Source organism: Nematolebias whitei, chromosome 5, assembly GCF_014905685.2.
Source record: "Nematolebias whitei isolate Nwh7 chromosome 5, NemWhi1, whole genome shotgun sequence".
NCBI lineage: Eukaryota > Metazoa > Chordata > Actinopteri > Cyprinodontiformes > Rivulidae > Nematolebias > Nematolebias whitei.
In genome coordinates, this window is record NC_056502.1 from 383,006 (window position 1) to 408,305 (window position 25,300).

Below are 25,300 nucleotides of genomic sequence, written 5' to 3' on the forward strand. Positions count from 1 at the left end.
CATGAAACAGATCAGCAGCAACATGAAACAGATCAGCAGCAACATGATGTGGTTTTTCACAGTGATTCTTCTGGTTAGAGATTCATGAGTCTAACAGCCTCAGGGTAGAAGCTGTTCCTCAGTCTAGTGGTTCTACACTTAATGCTCCTCAACCTCCTTCCTGAGGGGAGTGGGGCAAAAAGTGTGTGTGCTGGGTGAGTGTGGTCCTTCATGATGCAGGTGGCCCTCTTCCTGCATCTGGAGGTGTAGATGTCTGTGATGGTGGGGAGGCTGACTCCAACATCTGTGCAGCCTTCACCACTCTCTGCAGAGCTTTTCTTTCTGCAGCTGTGCAGCCTCCATGCCACACGTTGATGCTGGAGCACAGGATGCTCTCCACTGCACACCTGTAGAAGGAGGTGAGGACTGAGCTTCCAGACCAGCTCATTTCAGTCGCCTGAGGAAGTAGAGTCTCTGATGAGCTTTCTTCATCAGGCTGGTGGTGTTGTTGCTCCAGCTGAGGTTGTTGTTCAGGTGCACACCCAAGTACTTGCAACTAGCTGGTAGGGCTGTAAACCGAACCAAGGTTCTTTTATGGTAATGACCGAACTGCGTCGGTCGGTGTACTGTTGAAAGGTTGTGTCAATGTCCTGTTAGACAAATTTCTAACCCCCTGGTCCTGAAAATTTGTGTTGGCGACAAACTCCTGATCTTGACTGATGGTTTGTGATGAGAAAACAGCTCTGTTTTAATTTTAAAAACTTACTTTTTTGATGTTCCTTGCTCTTTTGATGCTGTGAAAGCTGGGCCTTTTCAACAAAACGATACTTCTTCCAACAGAGGAAGTGGTAGCAGAGTAGACAGCTTCTGGAGGGTCTGATCCATTTTGAGTGAGAGAGCTTCAGTGGTGAAGTGGCTCTGTCTTATTCTCTCACTGAGGACTGTCCAGACCTCTACATTGGAGAAACTAAACAGCCTCTTCAAAGACGCATGGCTCAACACAGGAGAGCCACCTCCTCTGGACAAGATTCAGCTGTTCACCTCCACCTCACAGAGAAGGGACACTCTGTTGAGGACCGAGAACACAGATGGTTTGAGAGGGGGGGTGAAGGAAGCAATTTATGTAAAAAGAGAAAAGCCGTCTCTTAACAGAGGAAAAGGCCTCAGATTTCCACTTTCAAAAACATATAATGCAACTTTAAAACAGATTCCCAGCTGGTTTTCACACCTGATGGGAACAGAGGGGGCCTCGTCTGTGAATTATGCCCCTTTTGCACCACCCCAATCAACCTCCACAATGCTCAGCCCTGCACACCCCTACTCAGCCTGGATTTGCACCTGCACTTTAGGACCGATTTTGGAGACATGTCCAGAATCCAAGTGCTGCTAATGAGAGTTCTGCAATGAGATACTCAAAGCTCCTCAGATAAATAATGTTAAATTATTATTTTTATATATGAATATTTCTGTTCAGTGTCCTGAGACAACTTCTGTTGTGACTTGGTGCTTTATAAATAAACTGAATTAAATCTGATGAACTAGATTCTACAAAAACATTTATATTTGAATCTAAAAAAAAATTAAGTCTGGTCCTCTGGACGTTCAAAAAACAAAACAACAAAAAAATGTAGAAACGTTTCGTCTCATCCTGAGGACTTCCTCAGTCTGAGGTGCTGTATTCAGCTCAGTCTCTTAAATAGCACCTTCTCAGAGTGGATCAACCAGTTTGCTGCTGACAACCAGAACCAGCTGATCACATGCTCAAGAAGGACCATCAGCCTAACAATGGATCATTAGCACACTGATGGCTGTTTACTGTTCACAGAGGGTTGAGTGATACTAGCAATCACAGCAGTGTAAGAGGGGGACAGTTGAACCTGGAGGCTCCACCCCTGTTTAATGATGGACGGTTTCTTTTCACAAAGATGGCCTCCTTTACTCCTCTCTCAAACCATCGTTCCTCTCTGTCCAGGATGTGAACATCTTCATCCCTGAAAGAGTGACCGCTGGCCTGGAGATGAGTGTAGACCTCAGAGTCCTGGCCTGATGATGTTGATCTTCTGTGCTGGGCCATCCTTTTGGCCAGTGGCTGTTTAGTTTCCCTGATGTAAGACTGATCACCCTCCTGACACTGAACAGCATACACAACATTACTCTGTCCGGTGCGGGCGTTGACGTGTTACATAACACGCGCAGCTGCAATGCGTCAAACTCAACATTTGTTTGTGCATTATAGAGACGCATCTGCAGGTCGCCCGTTATCCACCCAGCGCTTGTCACACTGGCTGTGTGAGGCCATTTCTGAAGCCTACAGAGCGTCAGAGTTAGAGCCTCCTGTCAACCTCAGGGCGCACTCAATCAGGGGTATCGCATCTTCGACTGCCTTGCATAATGGTATGACAATGCAGGATATTTAGCACTGCGGCTGCATGGTCAACACCCTGCTCATTTATTCACTTTTATCTACGTGATGTGACGGCTCGTTCCATGACACATTCTGTCCTTAGTGTTTACAGAATGAATATTGTTGTTTCATGGAACTCCGTTTAACTCACATCTGTCTGCATGCATTACAGTGTGAGATGTTATCAATCTCAAGTTGTGATTGTTATTTTGGTTCTATTGTCATTAATCAGTTCATGACTATTGTTACCAATCAGTTCATTTGATTAATAATCAGCTCTCCTGTTATTATTAATCTGTTCATACGGTTCAGCCGTAACCGGTTGGTTCATGGCTCTTTTCAGCATATTTTCCCTCCACGTTGAATTTTTTCGGGGACGTTCATGCATTCAGAATGCATAGTTACACAACATGCGTCTGTGCATGGCACACATAATTACGCAATGCGTAATTACGCACATGGAGAGCTGAGTGACGAGACGTTTTTTGGTCAAGCTTCTGCTTCATACGGTGTTCGAATGGACCCAGTGAGGTGAGGACCACATCTGCCTCACCCTTAACCCATCAGCGACAGCCTTAAAGGGCAAAGCTTTTACGAAATAGAACGTTGGTTACGTACTGTAACCCCAGATTCTATGAGTATAAGCGTAGCCCTTTTAGCGTCAGGCCTCACTGGCTCCTAAATGGCTGAAGAAAAGTTATTTGGGAGCCGATTTCCCGCTCTTAACGTAATTTATACGGACCGGGTGGGGCCCACACAGCAGGTGGGCGTGGACTAAATTTTTCAGTGTAATGCTTCGCATAACAGGATAACCCATCAGCGACAGCTTTAAAGGGCTACGCTTATACTCATAGAATCTGGGGTTACAGTACGTAACCAACGTTTTGAGATATGATCTTCCATAGTGTCTAAATAAATTTAAATGAATGTACCGTTGGCTTCACCGCTGCTGCCCCTCTACGTACAGAAGAACGGAGAGCAACTGCACCACCTGCTTCATGGTCCCTATGGGGTAGCACTGCCCCCTATCGGTGCTGCAAGATACTTTCTGCCCGTGCATTATGACCAATTAGAAAGAAGAAATATGTCACACATTCATTCAATATATTGGACTGTAGAACATAAACATGTGCAGCACATGTGTAATCAAGCATGTATATTGGTGATATAAAGAGACAGCAATGGGCATGCTCCAACTGCCTACTTCATTTAATGTATATAACACAGCGCCACCAGAGGTGAACCAGAGCACTATACCGCCTCACCCACCGCATTTCTTCCATGTTTGACCATCGAAGTGTTGAAATAATTCACCAGTTTTATAGAACAGTCAAGTGGTCAAATGTATTTTCTCTGATCATTGTCAATATTTTACTTGTCATGATGACCGCACATCACTGCCGCTAACCCACTTCAGCTAGCAGCTCAGGTGGTAGCTTCTACAGACTGCTGGTAGCTGAGAGTCATCCCAACACACAGTCTGAGCCAGACGGCTCCAACCATGTCGGCATTCCTCAGGGCGGTGCTGTTTGTCTGCAGGAGGAGAAGATGAGCGCGGGCATGAACAGCATCGAGGCGGTGAAGAAGAAGATCAAGGTTCTGCAGGAGCAGGCTGAGGAGGCCGAGGAGCGTGCTGAGCGCCTGCAGAAGGAGGTGGAGAAGGAGAAGAGGAGCAGGGAGGAGGTGAGGACTGTGATCAATAATCAACGATGCTCTGCTGGTTCTGTTAGGTTCTGGACATTTGGGTCACCCTGATGATCATCAGTTCTGGCAGTCATCCTTTGGGTCTTGTTCAGGCCAAAAGGTTCTGGTTCCTCCGGCAGGCTCACGAGTTGAATGTGATTCTGTCTAAAAGACTCCAAGTCCTCGTGTGTCCTCTCAATGTCTTCATGTGTCCTCTCTAGGGCTGCAACAACGAATCATAAAATCGATAGAAAATTGATAAAAATCGATGATTAAAAGTGTTGGCAATGAATTTCATTATCGATCTCAGTGTCAGCGCAGCGTCTTGGACCGCAGCGTCTCACGGCGCTGCGGAGCCGTTTTGTTCAGCTGCAGATCGTTGTCAATGCTGGCTGACTGAATAAAGTAAAAAAAAACAAAAAAAACCGCAACGCGAGTTGAACCTTAGCGAGGGGGTGGGGGGTGGAAGCAGAGCAGAGGCTGTTTTCAAAGCAAATAAAGTAAATTTTACAAATGACCAACGCAGAGAAAACTGTTCGACCCAAGTCCTCCAAAGTGTGGGAGCTCTTCACAAAGATAAAAACTGAGCAACACGCAGTTTTGAAAAGTGACGACACGGGAGAACCACGGAGATGAAACGTAAACATGTGGGAGTCATGAGGAAGGAGCTGCAGCTGATACAACTCGTCTCACTCCCAACTCGTGTTGCAGGTGAGTCTCTACAATTTAACACATTGTTGTTTCCAAGAGAGAAAACGTAACGTCAGTCTGTCTGGAGATGAAGCTGCTGCTTGTTTGTTTGTTTGTTTGTTGATTAATGACTGTGATAGAGAAGTGTTTATTTTTTATTTAATTTAATTGGTCCAAGCAGTGTTTAAATGGGATTTATAAATAAATCTAACACAAAGATAATAATTTAATGATTAAGCTTCAACTTTAAATTTGCTGGCAAAGTCTGAAGACACTGCAGGTATGGCAGGATGAATTGCATTTAAACAGGAATTAAAGTAATTTATTACATCTACTCAAATGTGTGTAATTAAGTATTGTGTGTGTATGTGTGTGTGTGTGTGTGTGTGTTTGCCTGAACCTAACGCTGTAAGTGAAACAAGACATTTCTTGAGTTGCTGTAAATTATGCTATAATACACATTTACTGTCTCATTCCAGAAAACAACAACAAACAACAACATCCTTCATGATGGACAGACATCATGGACACCACACTGACATGAGGCCTCTGTCGATGGTTGAAGACGAAAGCTTCACTACAATGATCCACACTTTTAATTAGGGCTGGGACCTTTCTAAAAAAAATCTGTACCGGTGTCGGTGCCTTCACTTCGGTGTCTGTTCCTGGACGGTTCTTTTTTTGGTAACAATTTTGTAAATACTATTTATTCTAACAAGAATAAAATTATGTTACACAGTACAAATTGTGAGTTTTATTTTTTAACTTGGGTATTTTTCTATTCCAAGCAGTTTTCTTACATAAAAATAAAAAAATAATTTTCAGTTCAAAAGAACAGTTGCAAACAACCAGTGACACGTCGGTGTTTAATGCTCACTGCTTCACACTGAGAACCTTTTCACTGAACAGTTTTTCTTCAGAAACATCAACATGTCTGTTTTCTGTGGACACAAACAAGCCCACTCCTGGCTGATGGCGTCTCCAGCAGTAAAACATGTTCACTCTGAGGCTGTAGATGATGCTTGTTGCACACACAGATACCTGGTTGTCAGTTTGATAGCACTGACACATTGTCCCTCACATCCCACCAGCAGGTTGGATTCACTGAGGTTAGGGTTGATGCAGACTTCTGCACCTCTGTCTCTCTGCCTGAATCTTCTCTGTGGTTCTCTGGGCTTTAGTCAAGTCAACTTTATTTATAGAGCACATTTAAAACAGAACCTGTTATCAACGTGCTTAACAACAACAATGAGTAAAATTAGAGAAAAAAATATATATACAATACACTAATAATAATAACTGAAGAATGAATAAAAAGCATTTTAAACATAGGGTCACAGATGAAAAAACACAAGATCAATTTACACTGTGTGAAATGCCTGCGAGAACAGATGTGTTTTCAGCAGAGATTTGAAGTGAGGAAGGGAGGTGGTCTGCCTGATGTTGGGGGGGCAGGTTGTTCCAGAGTTTGGTGCCCATGACTGAAAAGCCCGATCTCCTCTGAGCTTCAGTCTTGTTTTTGGAACAGCCAAAAGCAGCTGATCGGATGATCTCAGGGCCCGAGAGGGAACGTAAGATTCCAGAAGCTCAGAGAGGTAAAGGGGTGCGAGGCCATTTAGGCATTTGAAGGTCAACAGAAGAATTATAAAGACTATCCTCGTACGAACAGGGAGCCAGTGAAGGGAGGACAGAACTAGTGTAATATGTTCAGACCTACGAGTTCCTGTTAAAAGCTGAACAGCAGCATTCTGGACGAGCTGAAGACGTGAGATGGAGGCCTGGCTGATCCCAGCATACAGTGCGTTGCAATAGTCCAATCGGGTCGTGACAAAGGTGTGGACTAGTTTCTCAAGGTCAGGTCTGGACAACACTGGCTTGAGCTTAGCTACCTGTCTTAGTTGGAAGAAGCTTTTCTGCAGAGCAGAGTTGATTTGTTTGTCAAACTTGGAAGTCAGAGTCTAAAACCATCCTGAGATTTTTACCAGACTGCTTCAGATATGGCTGAAGAGAGTCCAGGTTGACAGGATCAGTGGTGGCAGTTGAGCTAGGGCTAAAGACAATGACTTCAGTCTTGTCATTGTTAAAGCTTAAGAAATTTGAAGCCATCCAGGCCGTAATGTCATCCAGACATTTTAACAGTGGGTGAATGGAGCAAACGCTGGTTTCACAGGCAGGTAGATCTGGCAGTCATCAGCATAGCAATGGAATGAAAGACCGTGTTTCCTCAGGATGGACCCCAGTGGGAGCAAATAAAGTGAGAACAGAAGGGGTCCAAGAATCAAACCCTGTGGGACCCCACAAGAAAGGGGTAGTAATGAGGCAGATACATTATTATCAACCTTGACACAGAAGCTCCTGCCACTCAGGTATGAGCGGAACCATTCTAATGCAGCACCTGTGATCCCAACCCACTGTTCCAGCCGTGATCTAAGGATACTGTGGTCAACAGTATCAAAAGCAGCAGTAAGGTCCAGGAGCACAAGCACCACAAATTGACCAGAATCGTTTGAGATCATAATGTTGTTACAAACCCTCACTAATGCTGTTTCAGTGCTGTGGAGTTGCTTAAAACCAGATTGAAAAATTTCAAAGATTCTGTTCTCATTCAAAAACTTGTTTAATTGAATGAAAACTATTTTCTCCAAGATTTTGGACAGGAAGGGAAGTTTTTGAGATTGGTCTGAAATTTGAGAAAGTCGAAAGGTCAAGTCCAGGTTTCTTAATCTGGACGATTCACGTAAATTACATATTTTAGTTTGATATTGGCGAATTTAGCCGAAAGGCGACTAGTTTGCAGGTAACTGCATAACAATAAAGAACATTGAGCATCTCCATCTAATGTTACTTCAACATCTTCTTCGGGTCCCTTCCTCTTCTGAAAATATTTTAATATACTCGTCTGAAAATGGAACCAGAAATGAGTCTCAACGGAAAAATTACCCAACATTATGGTATGTTGTGCTGTTCAAAACGTATCTGAAGCATTACACATTAAGGCCAAACTATATTTACCAACTACGTTACTGTTGTTTAAATGTAACATACGCTAACATTAGTCATTTTCACAGGCTTGAACTAAAAATGCATTCATCTCAACCTTCCTTAGATACCTTTCTTTCACCTTTTCTCTCCCTTTACTTTTGACTGTCGACTCGTCTCTAGTTTCACAGAGCGGTACTGCACCGTAGCTAGCTTCACAGCCACACAGGCCGGAGCTGGCAGTGTTGCCTTTTCAAAATAAAGTAAATTTTAATGTTTTATGATCCTTTAATTTATTTCAATTCTTTATAAAGAATACAGTAAGTATTTGGCAAAAGCAATGCAGACATGTTCCTGTTTTTAGTTTTATAAATTGCCTTGTGATCTGTTTTTTTGCTGCTATTCCTCTTGATTGTCCTTTTGGTTGCTATTATTATTTTTTTTTTTTTCATTTAGCCTTTATTTATACAGGTTAGTCTCATTGAGCCACGAGAACTCATTTTCAAGAGAGACCTGTTTAGGGAGCACATGGTGGGGGTTAAGGGCCTTGCTCGTGGGCCCAGAGTGGGGCGAATGAGGGTGGGGGCAAGTGTAGGTGTTTCACCTACCCCACCCACAATTTTTTTGATGTTGTCGGGGCCGGGGCGTGAACCGGCGATCTTCGGATCACAAGCCCACCTCTCTAACCTCTGCGCCACCACTCCCCAATTATGTTTATATTTGTTAAAAAAGAGTAGCCTATTTTGTGACTGTCTATTGTTGTCGTCGTTATCCATTGTTGTCATCACTCTGTTAAAACCAGGTCTCTCTTGTAAATGAGCCTTCTCCTATTCCGATCCTGTTTCCTGGAATATCTTACAAAAAGATTTGAAGCTCTCGACCTTTGACCTCTCTAAGTGGCTTTAAGAATCTGTTGGACTCCTGGCAGGGTCCAATGCTGACATGTTCCTGTTTTTAGTTTTCTACATTTGTCTTGGAATCTAGCTGTTTTTTGTTTTGTTACCTTTTCCTTTTAGCCATCCTATTTGTTAAAAAAACAAAACAAAAAAAAAACTGTAGTATGCTTTTTTTATAACTGTTTTGTTGTTGCTGTTGTCCATTGTTGTCATCTTTCTTTGTTAAATCAGGTCTCTCTTGTAAATGAGTCCTCGAGGCTCAATGGGATTTACCGTCTAAATAAAGGTTGAACGAATAAACCTTTATTCTGAAGGTGTGGTGGCCTTTATTTTACCATGGCAGCGCGCCACTATCAATTACATGTAAAGGAAACTGATAGTTCAGGAAACCCAAGCCAACCTTAACTATCAAAAAGAAAAGTCTTCAGCCCAGTTTTAAAACTGGACAATGTGTCAGCCTCATGGACAGAAACTGGAAGTTGGTTCTACAAGAGAGGAGCCTGAGAACTGAAAGATCTTCCTCCCATTCTGCTGCTGGAAACTCTAGGAACCACAAGTAAACCTGCAGTCTGAGAGCGAAGTGCTCTGTTAGGAAAGTATGGAACAATAAGATCTGTAATATAAGATGGAGCTAGGTTGTTGAGAGCTTTGTAGGTTAGAAGTAAGATTTTGAATTCTATTCTGGATTTGACAGGGAGCCAATGGAGAGAAGCTAAAACTGGAGAGATATGATCTCTCCCAGTAACTCCAGTTAAGACTCTGGCAGCAGCATTTTGGATCAACTGAAGACTTTTTAAAGAAGTATTTGGACACCCAGATAATAAACCATTGCAATAGTCCAGTCTAGACGTGACAAATGCATGGACCACCAACTTTGTTTATAGGGGGGTTGGTGTGCTGCTGACCTCAACTTGGGATGTCATGGGTCAGTGGGCAGAGTACTTTGAAGACCTCCTCAACCCCACCAGCATGTCTTCCACTGAGGAAGCAGAAACTGAGGACTTTGGGCCGTGCTCTCCTGTCACTGGTGCTGAGGTCTAGAGCTGTTGTAAACAAATATTTTGGTAATCGAGTAATCTATAGATTAGTCTGGCAATTAATCGGTAATCAAAAAACTCAATGTGTCAGGTTCTGCAGTAACTACCGTACTCATTTTATGAGTGATACAAATACACGAAAAAAGAACATTAAATAAACAACCCATTTAATTCCTCTTTTTAAAAATATTTTATTGCTTAAGTTGAATTATTTTTAAACATCACATAAAAATCTAAATGCTGTAAAATAATTTTTATGGACTGTGAAACCGAATGGAATTGACAAAGTAGGATCTGGAAGGAAGGACATGATTTGGACCGAAGGTGGAGATGATCTTGTGGATCCTTCATCTTCCACCAGGACAGCAGCTGCATGTCTGTGATGATCATATTTAAAATGCTGTTTGTGAACTCAGCTGCTGCTCAACCAACATCCTGGAGCTCTTTGTACGAAGCTGTCCAACGTACGACTCTGACATTCACTGAACAGAAGAAGAAGAAAATTATCATTAGTTTGTTTGTTACGCCTTAATACATTTTCAAGTGTACTTCACTGGATATATAATTATTTAATATTGTCAAGTAATCTACACTTTCTGATGACCTGCTGCAATCAAAGTAACATTAGTGTCAGGTGTATTAGATTTATGCATTTTATTTATGTGAGGTTTGAGGATGATTTAATTAAAACCCTCTGTCACTGAATTATTTTTAACCATCGCAGAAAAATCTAAATGCTATAAATAATTTTTATAGATTGTAAAACTGAAGGAATCTTTATGTTAGAAACTGAGTAAGATAGATGATGTAAAGTTTGAGTTCTGCAGACTATTATTATTTAGTCTTGATTGCTGAGCTATAAACAAATATAACAGTAATAAATGCAGATTAATCCCAGTTTTCAGTCATAAACAGCAGCAAGAAGAAAAAAACGACTATCTTATGTAAAAACATTTACACTTGAAATATTCACCCTAAACATCTCATTAAGTCAGGATGGAAGTTCAGCAATAAATAAATGTGTCAGTCTGTTGCTGCTTTGATCTTTAACAAACTTGCATCAAGTCCTGCAGAGTTTTTCTTTCCTCACACAACGTACAGACTCTGCCAGGAAGCCACTTTGATTAGTCAGTAGATTTAACGTTAGCAAAAATATGCCTCATTTTACATCTATAACATGACAGATGATCACATTTAGGTGAACGTATTTTGCACAGAGAACATGATACCCGTTAGAGCTGTGGACGAGTTTGATGTTGCAGCGGCTGTTTTCTCTTCAGACGCTGCAACATGGACGACGTGCTGTTGTGGTTACTCCAGTTCTGTTTGCAGTGGAAGCATTGAGCTGTGTCGTCTTTTCTGTTTAGCCTAAAATGTTCCCAAACTTTAGACAGTTTTTATTGTTTTCGGGGCTCTTCTTCTAAGCATTCTCCTTTTCCCTCCATAGCTACAAACTTAGCACATACGCGTTAGCGGAAGTGCTAGCAGAAGCGCTAGCATTGTGTAACACAAAAACTTTCCAGCTAGACCACAGTGCTCTGAATAGTTTAACAAAGCTTCAAGGCAGATAAATTTGTCTTGAGGATTTTTTGTAATCGAGGTCCTCGAATGATTCGAGGAATCGTTTCAGCCCTACTGAGGTCACCGAGGTGGTTCTTCGGTGCAGGGCCCCAGGGGTGGATGAGATTCACCCGGAGTTCCTTAAGGCTTTGGATGTTGTAGGGTTGTGTTGACTTGTGCAACTCTGCAATATTGCGTGGACATTGGGGGCAGTTCTCCTGGATTGGCATACTGGGGCGGTGGTCCCCCTATTCAAAAAGGGGGACTGTAGAGTGTGTTCCAGCTACAAGGGGATCACGCTCTTAAGCCTCCCTGGTAAGGTCTATTCAGGGGTTCTGAAGAGGAAAGTCGAACCTCAGATTCAGGAGGAGCCGTGCGGTTTTCATCCTGGTCGTGGAACACTGGACCAGCTCTACACTCTCAGCAGGGTTCTGGAGGGTGCGTTGGAGTTTGCCCAACCAGTCTACATGTGCTTGGTGGACATGGAAAAGGTGTTTGACTGCGCCCCACAGGGAGCCCTGTGGGTGTACTCTGGGAGAATGGGGTACCAGGCCCTTTGATACGGGCTGTTAGGTCCCTGTACGACCGGTGTCAGAGCTTGGTCCACATTGCCGGCAGTAAGCCTGGCTCGTTCCCAGTGAGAGTTGGACTCCGCCAAGGTTGCCCTTTGTCACCGATTCTGTTCATAACTTTTATGGACAGAATTTCTAGGCGCAGCCAAGGTGTTGAGGGGATCAGTTTTTTGGTGGCCTTAGGATTGCTTCTCTGCTTTTTGCAGATGATGTGGTCCTATTGGCTTCATCAGGTCGTGATCTACAGCTTTAACTGTTTCGGTTTGCAGCTGAGTGTGACGCGGCCGGGATGAGGATCAGTTCTTCCAAGTCCGAGGCCATATTCTTGAGCTGGAAAAGGGTAGAGTACCCTCTCCGGGTCGGGGAGGAGGTCCTGCCCCAAGTGGAGGAGTTCTAGTATCTCGGGGTCTGTTCACGAATGAAGGAAAAATGGAGCGTGAGATCGATAGGCGGATAGGTGCAGTGTCGGCTGTGAAAGCGGGTGCTGAACCGGTCTGTTTTGGTGAGGAGAGAGCTGAGTTAAAAGGCGAAGCTCTCATTTTACCTATCGATCTACTTTCCTACCCTCATCTATGGTCATGAGCTTTGGGTTGTGACCGAAAGAACGAGATCTCGCGGCCGAAATGAGTTTTCTCCGCAGGGTGTCTGGGCTCTCCCTTAGAGATAGGGTGAGAAGCTCAGTCATCCGGGAGAGACTGAGAGTAGAGCCGTGCTTCTCCACGTCGAGAGGAACCAGTTGAGGTGTGGCTCAGGCATCTGGTTAGGATGCCTCCTGGACACCTCCCTGGTGAGGTGTTCCGGACACTTCCCACCAGGAAGAGACCCAGTGGAAGACCCAGGACACGCTGGAGGGACTATGTTTCTTGGCTGGGAATGCCTCTGGATTCCCCCGGAGGAGCTGGCCCAAGTGGCTGAGGAGAGTGAAGTCTGGGCCTCCCTACTTAAGCTGCTACTCCCTCCACCCGACCTCGGATAAGCAGAAGAAAATGGATGGATGGATGGATGAAGCTGCTGTGTTCATACCCATCTGCTCACAACAGACTCATGTTCAGGCTGCTGTTTAATGCACTGTATTATTTTACACTATTAGTGTTTTGTTTATATCTTAGATCCTTGTATACCGTTTCTTCTTATACTTTATATTTTTGCTATTTTTGAGTGTAACTGGGAACTTGAGTACACAATTTTGTTCCACCTCATGTACCACATGTGATATGAATGACAATAAATAATCTTGAACCTTGATCTTAAGACTGGACCACTGGAATGCACTTTTTTTTTTACAGAATTCCATCCAAGCACATTAAAAAACTTCAGTATGAACAGTGCAGCCAGGATTCTGATGAAGCAAAGGAAACATGACCACATCACCCCAATCCTTAAATCTCTGCACTGGCTTCCCATTTCACTCCACATTGAATGCAATGTTTCCCGACTCACCCACCAATCCATTCACAGCAATGCTCCACACCATCTTAAAGAACTGCTCACTGCTCAGACGTCAACACGAATCCTCCGCTCCACAAATTCCCACCAGCTCCGCCCTCCCCGGACAAAACTGAGCACAATGGATGAAACCATGGGCGACACCATCAGTGTTGGGGCCTTTTGCTCTGCTGCTCCTCGTCTGTGGAACAACCTCCCTGACCATCTAAGGATAGCCCAGACTACAGAAAGTTTTAAGAAATGAAGACCTTTTTATGTGAAAGATTTTATAGCGTTTAAATGTGTTTTTAATCCTCCTGTTTTTAGTTTTTCAGTCTGTTTTATTCTCTCTAGCTGTTTTCTATTGTAGCACTTTGACATTGAAAAATGTAAAGTGCAGTACAAACTGAATCAATTCTTCTTATGAAGCGATGAGCCACAGCCCGTTTTGAGTGTTTCTCTCACCGTGACACGCAGTTTCTCTTGTTTTAGTTCCTGAATTGATCACATCACTAAAAGTCGTGCATTTGTCCAACCAAGTTCCTAGCAAAGGTGTCTCTACGTTGAACTCCTGACTTCCTCTTGTTAGTGAGTCAAGTGTTCTTAGTTCATCATAAATATCCGCAGTCTTTACTTCAACATAGTCTTCTGTCAATCTAAATAATGATCAGCTGCTCTGTGAAAGATTAAATAACATTCATTCATTCATTCAACCTTTATTTCTACAGGTTAATCCCATTGTGTCACAGTTTACACCCTGTTTTTCCTGTTACTCATCACTCTGTTCACTGTTTGACTTTTCCTTCTCTGCTCTCCTGGGATTTCCCCTCAGCTGCTTCTGCCAGCCTCTTTGCATGCCACACCTCTCTCTCTGATTGCTGCTGATGGTTTCCACCTGTTTCTGGGCGTATATATACCTCCCGCTTTCTTCACTACGTTGCCAGATGAACTGATCGCTTTCAGCAACAGTTATCCAGCGTACTCTCCTTGTTCACAGCTTTTGAATCTCGACCCACGCCTGTTTCCCTCGACCACGCTTTTTTCTGTCCCTTTTTGTGCCTCAGCCATCTGACTTTGTTGACGACCTACGCCTTTTTTTGGATTCCACCTTTGCTTCTCCTTATCGGTAATGTCTCCTCTTCGGATCCCGTGTAACGAACCCTGCTCGCCCTCGACTACGCCTCTGGACTTCCCTTGGTCTCTGCAGCCGCTCAGCTCCTCAGCTGTCACCTCTCACGGTGGCGTCACACCTGCAGCTCTGTCTCTCTTCTGGAGCGCTCTATTACAACAAAAATGTTAGTATTTCACCAGACAGTCTGTATTCAGATAACTACTCGTTATTCTGCCAAACACTAACCTTTCTCCTCTGTATCATTTTAGATACAGTTCCTGCCCCTGGTCCTGAGACACCAGAAGCTGTTTATTTCCTCTAAACATTTTAAAAACCTTTCTGAGTTTGTGTGTAGGATCCTCTGCCATCAGATCCCTGACACATCGAGCCTCAGACTCATTTACAAGAGAGACCTGATTTTAACAGAGTGATGACAACAGTGGACAATCATAAAGGATGTGTACAAATTGAGAATAACAAGTGAAAATAAAATGGTATTAAAAAATTAGCAAAACAAATAGCTAGGTTGTAAGGTGATGTAGAAAACTCAAAACAATAACATGTTGTTTACAGCTGGAACATCAATGGTGACACACAGCATCTTTGAGTTTAGTTTATTAATCACAAAGAGAACCATGAAGTACGGACCCCTGTGAGGTCTGTCAGATTTAAGTACTGCGTTCACTTGCTGTACTTTTTGTATCACCTCAGGTTCTGAAGTCCGGGAGTTAACACGGCTCCTTCACACAGAGCAGCTATGTATCCATTTGACCTCCACTTTTTCTTGCAGGCGGAAGGGGAGGCGTCGTCTCTAAACCGGCGCTTGCAGCTCAATGAGGAGAATCTGGACCGGGCTCAGGAGCGACTGGCTACTGCCCTGCGTAAACTGGATGAGGTGGAGAAGACTGCTGATGAGAGTGAGAGGTGTGTGCACCGATACTACGCATTCCACTGCAGAGTTTTCAGACAACCAATATGTGCATCTGATAATCGGACCCTGTCCTGTCAGGTCTGATTGTTAGACCCTGACATGGTCTGACCCTGTCAGACCTGGCAGGGTCAGACCATGTCAGGGTCTGGGACTGATAGTCAGTCAGATTATCAGTCTAATAATCAGACCATGACTGATAATCAGTCTGTCTGATTATTAGATCCTGACATGTCAGGTCTGATAATCTAATTCTCATGTGTGACTGGAAGGTTGATGGTTGAATTCTCGTGAGTGACTCAACGTGTTTTAGCGGGTCAAGCCTGAACAAACACCTTTGCGATGTCCTGATTAATGCACCTGTCTGTCCTTCCAGAGGGATGAAGGTGATCGAGAACCGAGCTCTGAAAGATGAGGAGAAGATGGAGCTGCAGGAGGTGCAACTGAGGGAGGCCAAACTAATCGCAGAGGAGGCCGACTGCAAATATGAGGAGGTATATTACTGTACTATACCGGATAACCACGGTAACCACACCCACACAGTTCAATTCAGTTTATTTAATTCAGTTTATTTATATAGCGTCAAATCACAGCAAAGTTGTCTCAGGGCACTTTACAGGAACATTCGCATAAAAGTCAATTAGTAAAGTTCTCTATCTAAGGAATCCAGCAGACAAGTTGAATCTTGGCTTAATTGCAGTGACATCACCTGCCTACATTATCCACAATGCTTTTACAGCATGATGCAGATCATGGCTTAGGACGTTGACTATGGCATGGTGACACCAGAACCAGAACATCATTTGACCCACCTTGACTTTAGGGCTCGGCAGTTTCTGTCAGAACATTCGGAGAGGACCACGTCATCTCTGCTCCCCATCCTGCTGCTCGTGGCCAAAGTTACTTTGTTTTCAAAATGAGGAGAAACTCTAAACTAACTTGCAACAATTTTCAGTCAGGTCATCTGGACATTTTATTTTATTTTTTTCTGAAACGTTTCACCTTTCATCCAGAAGGCTTCATCAGTCAAGGAAACGTACAACACAAAACTGATTCTTTACCCAAACAGCTTACTCCAAAGTGGAACAAACCAGTTCCAACTGCGCTAATGATCCATTGTTAGGCTGATGGTCCTTCTTGAGCATGTGATCAGCTGGTTTTGGTTGTCAGCAGCAAAACTGGTTGATCCACTCTGAGACGGTGCTATTTAAGAGACTGAGCTGAATACAGCTCCTCAGACTGAGGAAGTCTCTCGGATGAAAGAAGAAACATTTCTACATTAAAAAATGTTTATTTTTTTGTTTGTTTTTTGAATGTCCAGAGGACCAGATTTAACTTTTTTGGATTAAGGATTAAAGCTAAAGCTAAGGCTTGCAGTCTACCAATACCCTGTCTCTTTCTGTCAAACATCCGCTCTTTGGATAACATAGGTTACGTACTTGTAGTGATGTAGGGTTAGTTAGCGTAAAAGCTCCACTACAATCAATATTTAATGACGGGTTCTCTCTTTTTCGAGCTACTTGACAGATATGTGAGAGAGATATTGTGTTTAGAAGTACAGTGACGTGAGACGTTAATTTTCTTTGACCCATCAAAATGAATGTGGTCATTTATTAACAGAATCAAAATTTAACATCAACATTGTACACTTGATTATTCTGATTGAACGCAATAACACAGCTTAATTAATGAGCTTTACAATGAGAAATCATACGGCCATGATTTCTCACTTGCAACTAAAATACAACAGACATTTCTGAAAATATCTGGATTAATTACTGGCAAGATAGAAGAGTTTTAAAGATGGGAAATGAAGGAGTTTAAATGGAGAGGAAAAAGATGGATGAGAATGTATGTCTGTAGACCAGAACAACACGCTCCTTTGAAGCGCAGTTCGCCCGCGGTACACTGGTAGTGAAGCTCATGGCGACTCTTTACCTTTGGCGGAGGATGAATCCGCGGCGGTCAAGAGGTCCCGGGTACGCTACCTTTCAGCGTCTCCTCAGGGCGGCTGCGACTCGGCAGAAGTCGTGAGAACTAGTTCCACAGAACAAACCTCCTCAGAAGTATAAAGTTTTCACCGGGTGGAGTCACAGCGAGGCATCGTGGCTTCTACAGGAACTCTGGAACAGCGCTCTCTACAACAGACTTGTAGAAGATATGCAGCATCTTGCTCCAAACACTGAAGGACTTCAGCTTCCTCAAGAAGTACAGTCTGCTCTGTCCCTTCTTGTAGACGCTTCACTGTTGCATTTCCAGTCCATTCTATTGTCCAGGTGAACTCCAAGATATTTATACTTCTCCACCACCTCCACTTCTTCTCCCATGATGAAAATAGTGTTGGACCTGTTCCTGATTCTCCTGAAATCTACAGTCATCTCCTTTGTTTTGTTCACATTCAAGATGAGATGATTGTTTCCACACCATGCCACAAAGCGGTCCACCTGTTCCCTGTACTCAGCTTCTTGTCCATCTCTGATACACCCGACCACTGCAGAGTCATCAGAATATTTCTGCAGATGACAGGAGTCTGTTTTGGACTGGAAATCTGAGGTGTACAGAGTGAAAAGGATTGGTGAGAGTACAGTCCCCTGTGGTGCTCCTGAGCTACTGACCACCTGGTTAGACACACAACCCTTCAGTCTCACAAACTGTGGTCTGTTTGTCAGGTAGTCTTTGATCCAGGCGATTGTTGAGGCCTCCACCTGAGTCTTCTGAAGTTTCTGACAAAGCAGATCAGGCTGGATTGTGTTAAATGCACTGGAGAAATCAAAGAACATGACTCTCACAGTGCTGTCTGCCTTTTCTAGATGACAGTGAGTTTGCTGAAGCAGGTGTATGATGGCATCTTCAACTCCAAGTCCAAGCTGATAAGCAAACTGCAGTGGGTCCTGATATGTGCTTGTTTGTCTAGTTAGGTGGGTCAGCAGAAGTCTCTCTAGGACCTTCATGATGTGGGATGTCAGGGCAACAGGTCTATAGTCATTGAGGACTGATGGGTGAGTTTTCTTTGGGACTGGAACAAGGCAGGATGTTTTCCACAACACTGGAACCTTCTCCTGGGTCAGGCTAAGGTTGAAGAGGTGCTGCAGAACCCCACAGAACTGCTCTGCACAGACCTTCAGGACTCTGGGACTGACACCATCTGGACCTGCAGCCTTATTCCGGTTCAGTCTCTCCAGCTGCTTCCTCACCTGACTTCTGGAGACGCAGAGGGTTGAGGCAAAGGAGGTATCAGCATCTTCTGATTTAGTTGAAGACCAATATGTAGAAGAAGGGTCCATGACTGAGGTGGTAGATACAGTATTCGAGGTGTGACAGGACAGCCTTGGGTCAATGGAGGGTGGTATGTATGTTTGGCTGTGGGCAAGAGAGGAGGATGCTGAGCTTGTTCCTGAACTGAACCTATTGAAGAACATGTTCAGTTCATTGGCTCAGTCCAGGCTTCCATCCTTCTGATCCTCCTTCTGCTTGAAGCCTGTGATCTTTTTCATCCCTGACCACACCTCTCTGATATTGTTCTGTTGGAGCTTGCTCTCTAGCTTCTTCTTGTACACCTCCTTGCTGTTTCTTATCTTGACTTTTAGTTGCTTCTGTGTACTCCTCAATAATTCCCTGTCTTCCTTCCTGAAGGCTCTTTTTTTCTGGTTTAGCAGTTCCTTCAGGTCAGTGGTGATCCAGAGTTTCTTATTGGGGAAGCATCTCACTGTTCTGTTCCTGTTCAGACAGGACTCTGAGAACCGAGTGTGTCAGAGACAAATTGGAAACATCACGCAGGCAAAAATGGATCAAAGAGGTCTGTGATCACCAGGAAGCCATGGAACAGATGTCCTGTACAGACACACCACCATGCAGCGCAGTGGAGGTTGAAATCCCTCTAGTGGAATGAGCCCGGAGTCCATCAGGAGGGGGAAGACCAGCTGCTGAATAGGCTAGAGAAATAGCTTTGCATAGCCAGTGAGACAAGCACTGGGGAGATAAAGGTTGTCCTGGGGACTGATTTCTGAAATGAAGGACCAGCTGTTCAGATTTACACAGAGCGGCTGTGCGTCTTACTTAACACGCAAGTGCACAAACAGAACAAAGGAAGTGAGATTGGACCTCCTATTCAGAATTATGTGGAGGATGGGAAACCCTTCCACCTCCAGAATAGTGATGAGCTGAGAAGGAACTGTCAAGCTTTTCTCCCAGTTTAATGTCAGAGTCAGAGTTTCTTTATTGTCATTCGCACCTCATGTGGTACATGTGGTGGAGCGAAATTTTGTCCACAGGGTCCCAGTTACATCCAACAATAAAATGTATAAGAAAAACAGTAATAACATCTAAGATATGAACTAAGAAAAACATCAACTAAATATACACTAAGCACTCATAACATAAAACATTGAACATCAGCACAAACATGAACATGAGTCTGTGTGAGCAGATGTGCACGCATGAACACATCAACATTGAAACAGATCAGCAGCAACATGAAACAGATCAGCAGCAACATGATATGGTTTTTCACAGTGATTATTCTAGTTAGAGATTCATGAGTCTGACAGCCTCAGGGTAGAAGCTGTTCCTCAGTCTAGTGGTTCTACACTTAATGCTCCTCAACCTCCTTCCTGAGGGGAGCGAGGCAAAAAGTGTGTGTGCTGGGTGGGTGTGGTCCTTCATGATGCAGGTGGCCCTCTTCCTGCATCTGGAGGTGTAGATGTCTGTGATGGTGGGGAGACTGACTCCAACATCTTCTGTGCAGCCTTCACCACTCTCTGCAAAGCTTTTCTTTCTGCAGCTGTGCAGCCTCCATGTTGATGCTGGAGCACAGGATGCTCTCCACTGCACACCTGTAGAAGGAGGTGAGGACTGAGCTTCAGTCTTCAATTAAGACTCATGAATCTCTAATCAGGATTATCACTGTGAAAAAGTCACTGTAACGCCACTTGATTGTTGATATGTGCGGCTGATTATCCATGCTGCTGATTTATTTCATACTGCTGTCTTTATTTGTACTCATCTGCTCACACAGACTCATGTTCGTGCTGCTGTTGTTCGGCGTATTGTTTTTGTACTACTAATGCTTAGTGTAGTCTTAGTTTAGCGTATTTCTTAGTTCATATCTTAGATCTTATGTTTTTCTTTACAATTTATACTTTTTTTGCATATAACTGGGACGCTGTGTACACAGTTTTATTCCATCACATGTACCACATGTGGTGTGAATTAGAGGACGACACAGGAGTGGATTTTCACCCCTGTCCTGTCCTGGTCCCACAGAAAAAATCCTATCCTGTCCCACTCCTGGTAACATGACTCGCACTCCTGTCCTGCTCCTGTTTTTCATTTAATTTTTAGGAAATACATTTCCTGAATTTGATTTGATCTTCTACCCATTCCTGTTTAAATTACTTTGTGTTGTGCAGTTTTATTTCAAAAGATATGTCAACAGGAACAGTTCATCTGTGGTGAAATAGAGACATTTATTTCCTGAATCCAAACAAAAACCTTCACTAAATATCATAAAATAAATAATCCATGGTCTGTAGTCCATATAATGTTTCTACAGAGGATCAGCTGATGAGTCTGTTTCTGGCTCTTTTGAAGGTCAGTTCCAGTAAAAACAAAAAATCTAAACCAGTCCATGGGTCACACCATGTCTACCTTAGATGAAAGAACCCAAACATAACAAGTTACATTTGACTAATTTATTGAACAATTGTTTCCTTTAAACAGTGACATCACTGTCATATTTTAAATTGTTTAAACAAACAAAGAAAAATCATGTACCAAGCAGAGAACTCAACAAATAATCAATCAATCAACCTTTATTTAGACGGTAAATCCCATTGAGCCTCGAGGACTCATTTACAAGAGAGACCTGATTTAACAAAGAAAGATGACAACAATGGACAACAGCAACAACAATAAACAGTTATAAAAAGTCATACTGCAGGGTTTTTTGTTTTTTTTTACAAATAGGATGGCTAAAAGGAAAAGGTAACAACAACAAAAAAAACAGCTAGATTCTAAGGCGAATGTAGAAAACTAAAAACAGGAACATGTCTGTGATAAAAATAAAATGTTTAAAGGCATTATTGTACATTGGACGACGTCCTCAAGAAGTTCAGTGTGTGTGGTCGAGGTAACGAGCTCGTTTGGGTGAAGCATGATGTCGTGCATCTTCCCAGACTTCAGAGCATCATTTACAGACTGGACCATTGCAGGTCTGGTGTTCCACCTCATCTCTCCACAGCTGGACCAGTCCAGAGCCTTGTGGAACCTAAAAGTGACAGAAGACGTGCACGAGTCAAAATACGGTCACAGTGACTACAAGTTACAATCTGTTGGTCTTTCTTTTGGAAATAAATATTTTATCAAAAACAAGAGATTTACAAGTGAAACTAAGTCAAGAAAATGTGACATTTGCAAATATAAATTACAGAAGCTCATTTTTCTTTATTCATTTCACTTATTATATTTTATAATTACTTAATCAGCCTCACCAGGCAGAGATTACAAGATGTTATGTATCTTACCTGCTCTGTTGAAGTGTGGGACAAGGGTCTTTGTGTCCAAAGCTGTTTAACAGTTTGCTTCCAGAGCTAACAGCTTCCTGTGTTAGGTAGAAAAATAAAATTAAATTAAAGACAAACAAAAAGCTTAGTGCTACTTCTTGTGCCATGCTTTATGAAACACTTATTGAATCAAGTATTTACTTATGTAGGTAAACATAGATGTTTTAAAACCTGTTAAAATACACCAGAATGCAGTAAATAGCTGCTGCTTTATTTAAAAAGTTATGGGGAGGACCCACAGACCTCGCACCGATATGTCCCCCCTACAATAACAGTTATTATAATTTATATGTAACCAGACTTTCATATAAAAACTGGGATATTTTTACTGGAGAATAGGGCTGCAACAACGAATCGATAAAATCGATAAAAATCGATGATTAAAAGCGTTGGCAACGAATTTCATTATCGATTCGTTGTGTCGCGCGATTATGCATCTTTCACGGCGCTGCGGAGCCGTTTCCTTTTGTTCACGGGCAGTTCATTGTCAATGCTGACTGACTGAATAAAGTTTGAAAAAAAAAACTGCAGCGCGAGTTGAACAGAGCGAGGGGGAAACAAAGCAGAGGTTGTTTTCAAAGGAAATTAAGGAAATTTTACAAATGACCAACGCAGTGAAAACTGTTCAACCCAAGTCCTCCAAAGAGTGGGAGAACTTCACAAAGATAAAAAACAAGAAGCATGACGCTTTGAAAATCTTCGACACGAGAGAACCACGGAGATAAAACGTAAACATGTGGGAGTCACGAGGAGGAGGAAGGAGCTGCAGCTGATACAACTCTTCATGTGTTGCAGGTGAGTCTCTACAATTTAACACATTGTTCTGTTTCAAGAGAGAAAATGTAACGTCAGTCTGTCTGGAGATGAAGCTGTTTGTTTGTTTGTTTGCTGATTAATGACGGTGATACAGAACGTGTGTGTTACCTTTTATTTAATTTAATTGGTACAAGCAGTGTTTAAATGGGATTTATAAATAAATCTAACACAAAGATAATAATTTAATGATTAAGCTTCAACTTTTAATTTGTTGGCAAAGTCTGAAGACACTGCAGGTATGGCAGGATGATTTGCATTTAAACAGGAATTAAAGTAATTTATTACATCTACTCAAATGTGTGTAATTAAGTATTTTATATATGTGTGTGTGTGTGTGTGTGTGTGTTTAATTGCTCTTTTAGCTACTTTTGACTTTTGCCTGAACCTAACGCTGTAAGTGAAACAAGTCATTTCTTGAGTTGCTGTAAATTATGATATAAAACATATTTACTCTCTCATTCCAGAAAACAACAACAAACAACAACAACACTTCATGATGGACAGACATCATGGACACCACAGCAGCAGCTGTCTTCACTGAAACATCCTGAACATGATCGTCACTGACATGAGGCCTCTGTCCATGGTTGAAGACGAACGCTTCACTACAATAATCCACACTTTTAATCCAGGTTACAATAATCCACACTTTTAATCCAGGTTACAGTAATCCACACTTTTAATCCAGGTTACACTCTTCCCTCAAGGACACATTTTACAAAGTAGCTACATATTGTGCAGGTATAAAGACACATTTGTATATATTTTTGTGTACATTTGTTTTTTTAAACTATTTGACTAACTTTTATTTTTTTTATTCAATATTTTACTAACAGATTAGTCAAATAGCAACCTGTTTTTTGTGTGAATTGCTATGTCAGTCAAATGTTCAATTTCGGAATAAAGGGGTGGAAATTAAAACGTTGTGGGTTTTTTTGCCGATTCATCGATTAATCAAAAAAAATAATCGACCGATGAATCGATTATTGAAATAATCGTTAGTTGCAGCCCTACTGGAGAATGCGTGCACTTTAACCAGGAAGAGTTCGGGGGGCTTTTGACATTACAAACGGCAACAGATGATGAAGATTTTAACCTAAAAACCCACATAACAAAGCAGAGCATAATTTTTTAACTAAAAGGGACAAGGTGGAGACAAAAGCGGGGCTGACTACGGGTCGTCAGTCACTGCAGCTAGCTACGGCTAGCTGTGGGCCTCAGGCTTCCTCTCTGTCCCTGGACCCTCAGCCAGCCCCCACCTCTTCCTCTGGTTCTATCTCTCTCAGAAGTGGCAACTCATACTATCAATAAATCAAGGAAACGTCAATTAAGTTTTATCAATTATATTAAAAAGGCAGAAGAAGATTACAGTTTTACAACGCTGGACTCTCCGGACTGTCACGCGTACACAGACCTGGAAGAGCCCCGAAGTCCTGTGTCATCACTAATTTATGGGGTCCTATGACTCCTCCTTTCGCAGAAGGGGAGCTCCTATCAGTGTAAGAGGGGGCGTGGCTAAGTGTGGTCTTATGTGGACTGACTGTTAGGAAATATGAGACGGTGCTTCAAAGCCTTTCTACGTGATGTGGCAAGCAGATTAAACTATTTGACTGATATTGAAATCCCAGGGAGACTCTCTTGAGAGCTGCTGGCCCAGTTTAACCCAGTCAGAACCGGGTCATAATTTCATTATAATCCCGTCTCTGAGCAGATCAAAACCATAGGACCAGTCTAAATAAGAAATATCTTAACAAGTCTGTTCATTTACTGAAGGTAAACAAAGTCCAACTCCCCGCAGCTCCTCACAGCTGAGAATAAAGTTTAAATCAGCACAGCACCAACACAACTCTTATGAAGTTCAGGTTATTTGACATTTTCCTGCCTGTTCCATGAGTTTAATAGACTATTTTCAGACTCGGTACCACTTCGCTCGCTGCTCCTCCCCCTCTCGGTGAAAAGCTACGGCTCGAACAGTTGACTCTTGGGAAATGTAGTCCTTTTGACTTGTGTTGAAGTGAAGGCTTACTGAAAGAAAACTACAAAAAAGCTGCGCCCGTGTTGTTTTTGTTTGTTTGTTTCATTTTTATTTTTGGTTATTGGTCGGTTCTCGCTCCTGTCTGCTCCCGTTAGCTTTCAGTCCGGTCACGTCCCGGTCACGTGAGTTATAATGAGGTTGGCTCCGGTCCCGCCGGAATCACGTTACCGGGGGTACTCCCGAAAAAAATGTCATTCTCTAGTGTGAATGACACCTTGACTTGACAGACACACACACAGACACACACACGGGTGAACAGAAAAGTGTCAACATGTCACGTGATGTTTGATTGACAGGTGGCCCGTAAACTGGTGATGGTGGAAGGCGAGCTGGAACGAGCCGAAGAGAGGGCAGAGCAGGCTGACAGGTGCGCAGCATGACCTTTAGCTTCAGGCTGTGTGACTGTGTGTATTGTTTATTGCTGCTGTACTATGTCGCTGTATCATGTGTGAACACAGTATCTATGTATCTACCTTGCATCATAATTCATAATTTGATCTCAATGTCACCCACTACCTATGTAATAACGTGTCACACAACCTGTGTAGTTTATTAGTTATGTGCATTATATATATATGTGTGTATATATGTATATATGTGTGTATATATATATATATATATATAT

At 42.7% G+C, this 25,300-nt stretch overlaps 1 protein-coding gene across 1 annotated transcript in view; it reads left to right on the forward strand.

Moving 5' to 3' along the window:
- LOC119409210 (tropomyosin alpha-4 chain) overlaps positions 1-25,300 on the forward strand; it is a 44,342-nt gene that overhangs the window by 1,272 nt on the left and 17,770 nt on the right. The window contains exons 2-5 of the mRNA XM_037676048.1: positions 3,923-4,066; positions 15,127-15,260; positions 15,641-15,758; positions 24,972-25,042. Of these exons, the coding sequence (XP_037531976.1) occupies positions 3,932-4,066; positions 15,127-15,260; positions 15,641-15,758; positions 24,972-25,042 (458 nt within the window). The 5' untranslated portion in view covers positions 3,923-3,931. The remainder of the gene's footprint in view (positions 1-3,922; positions 4,067-15,126; positions 15,261-15,640; positions 15,759-24,971; positions 25,043-25,300) is intronic.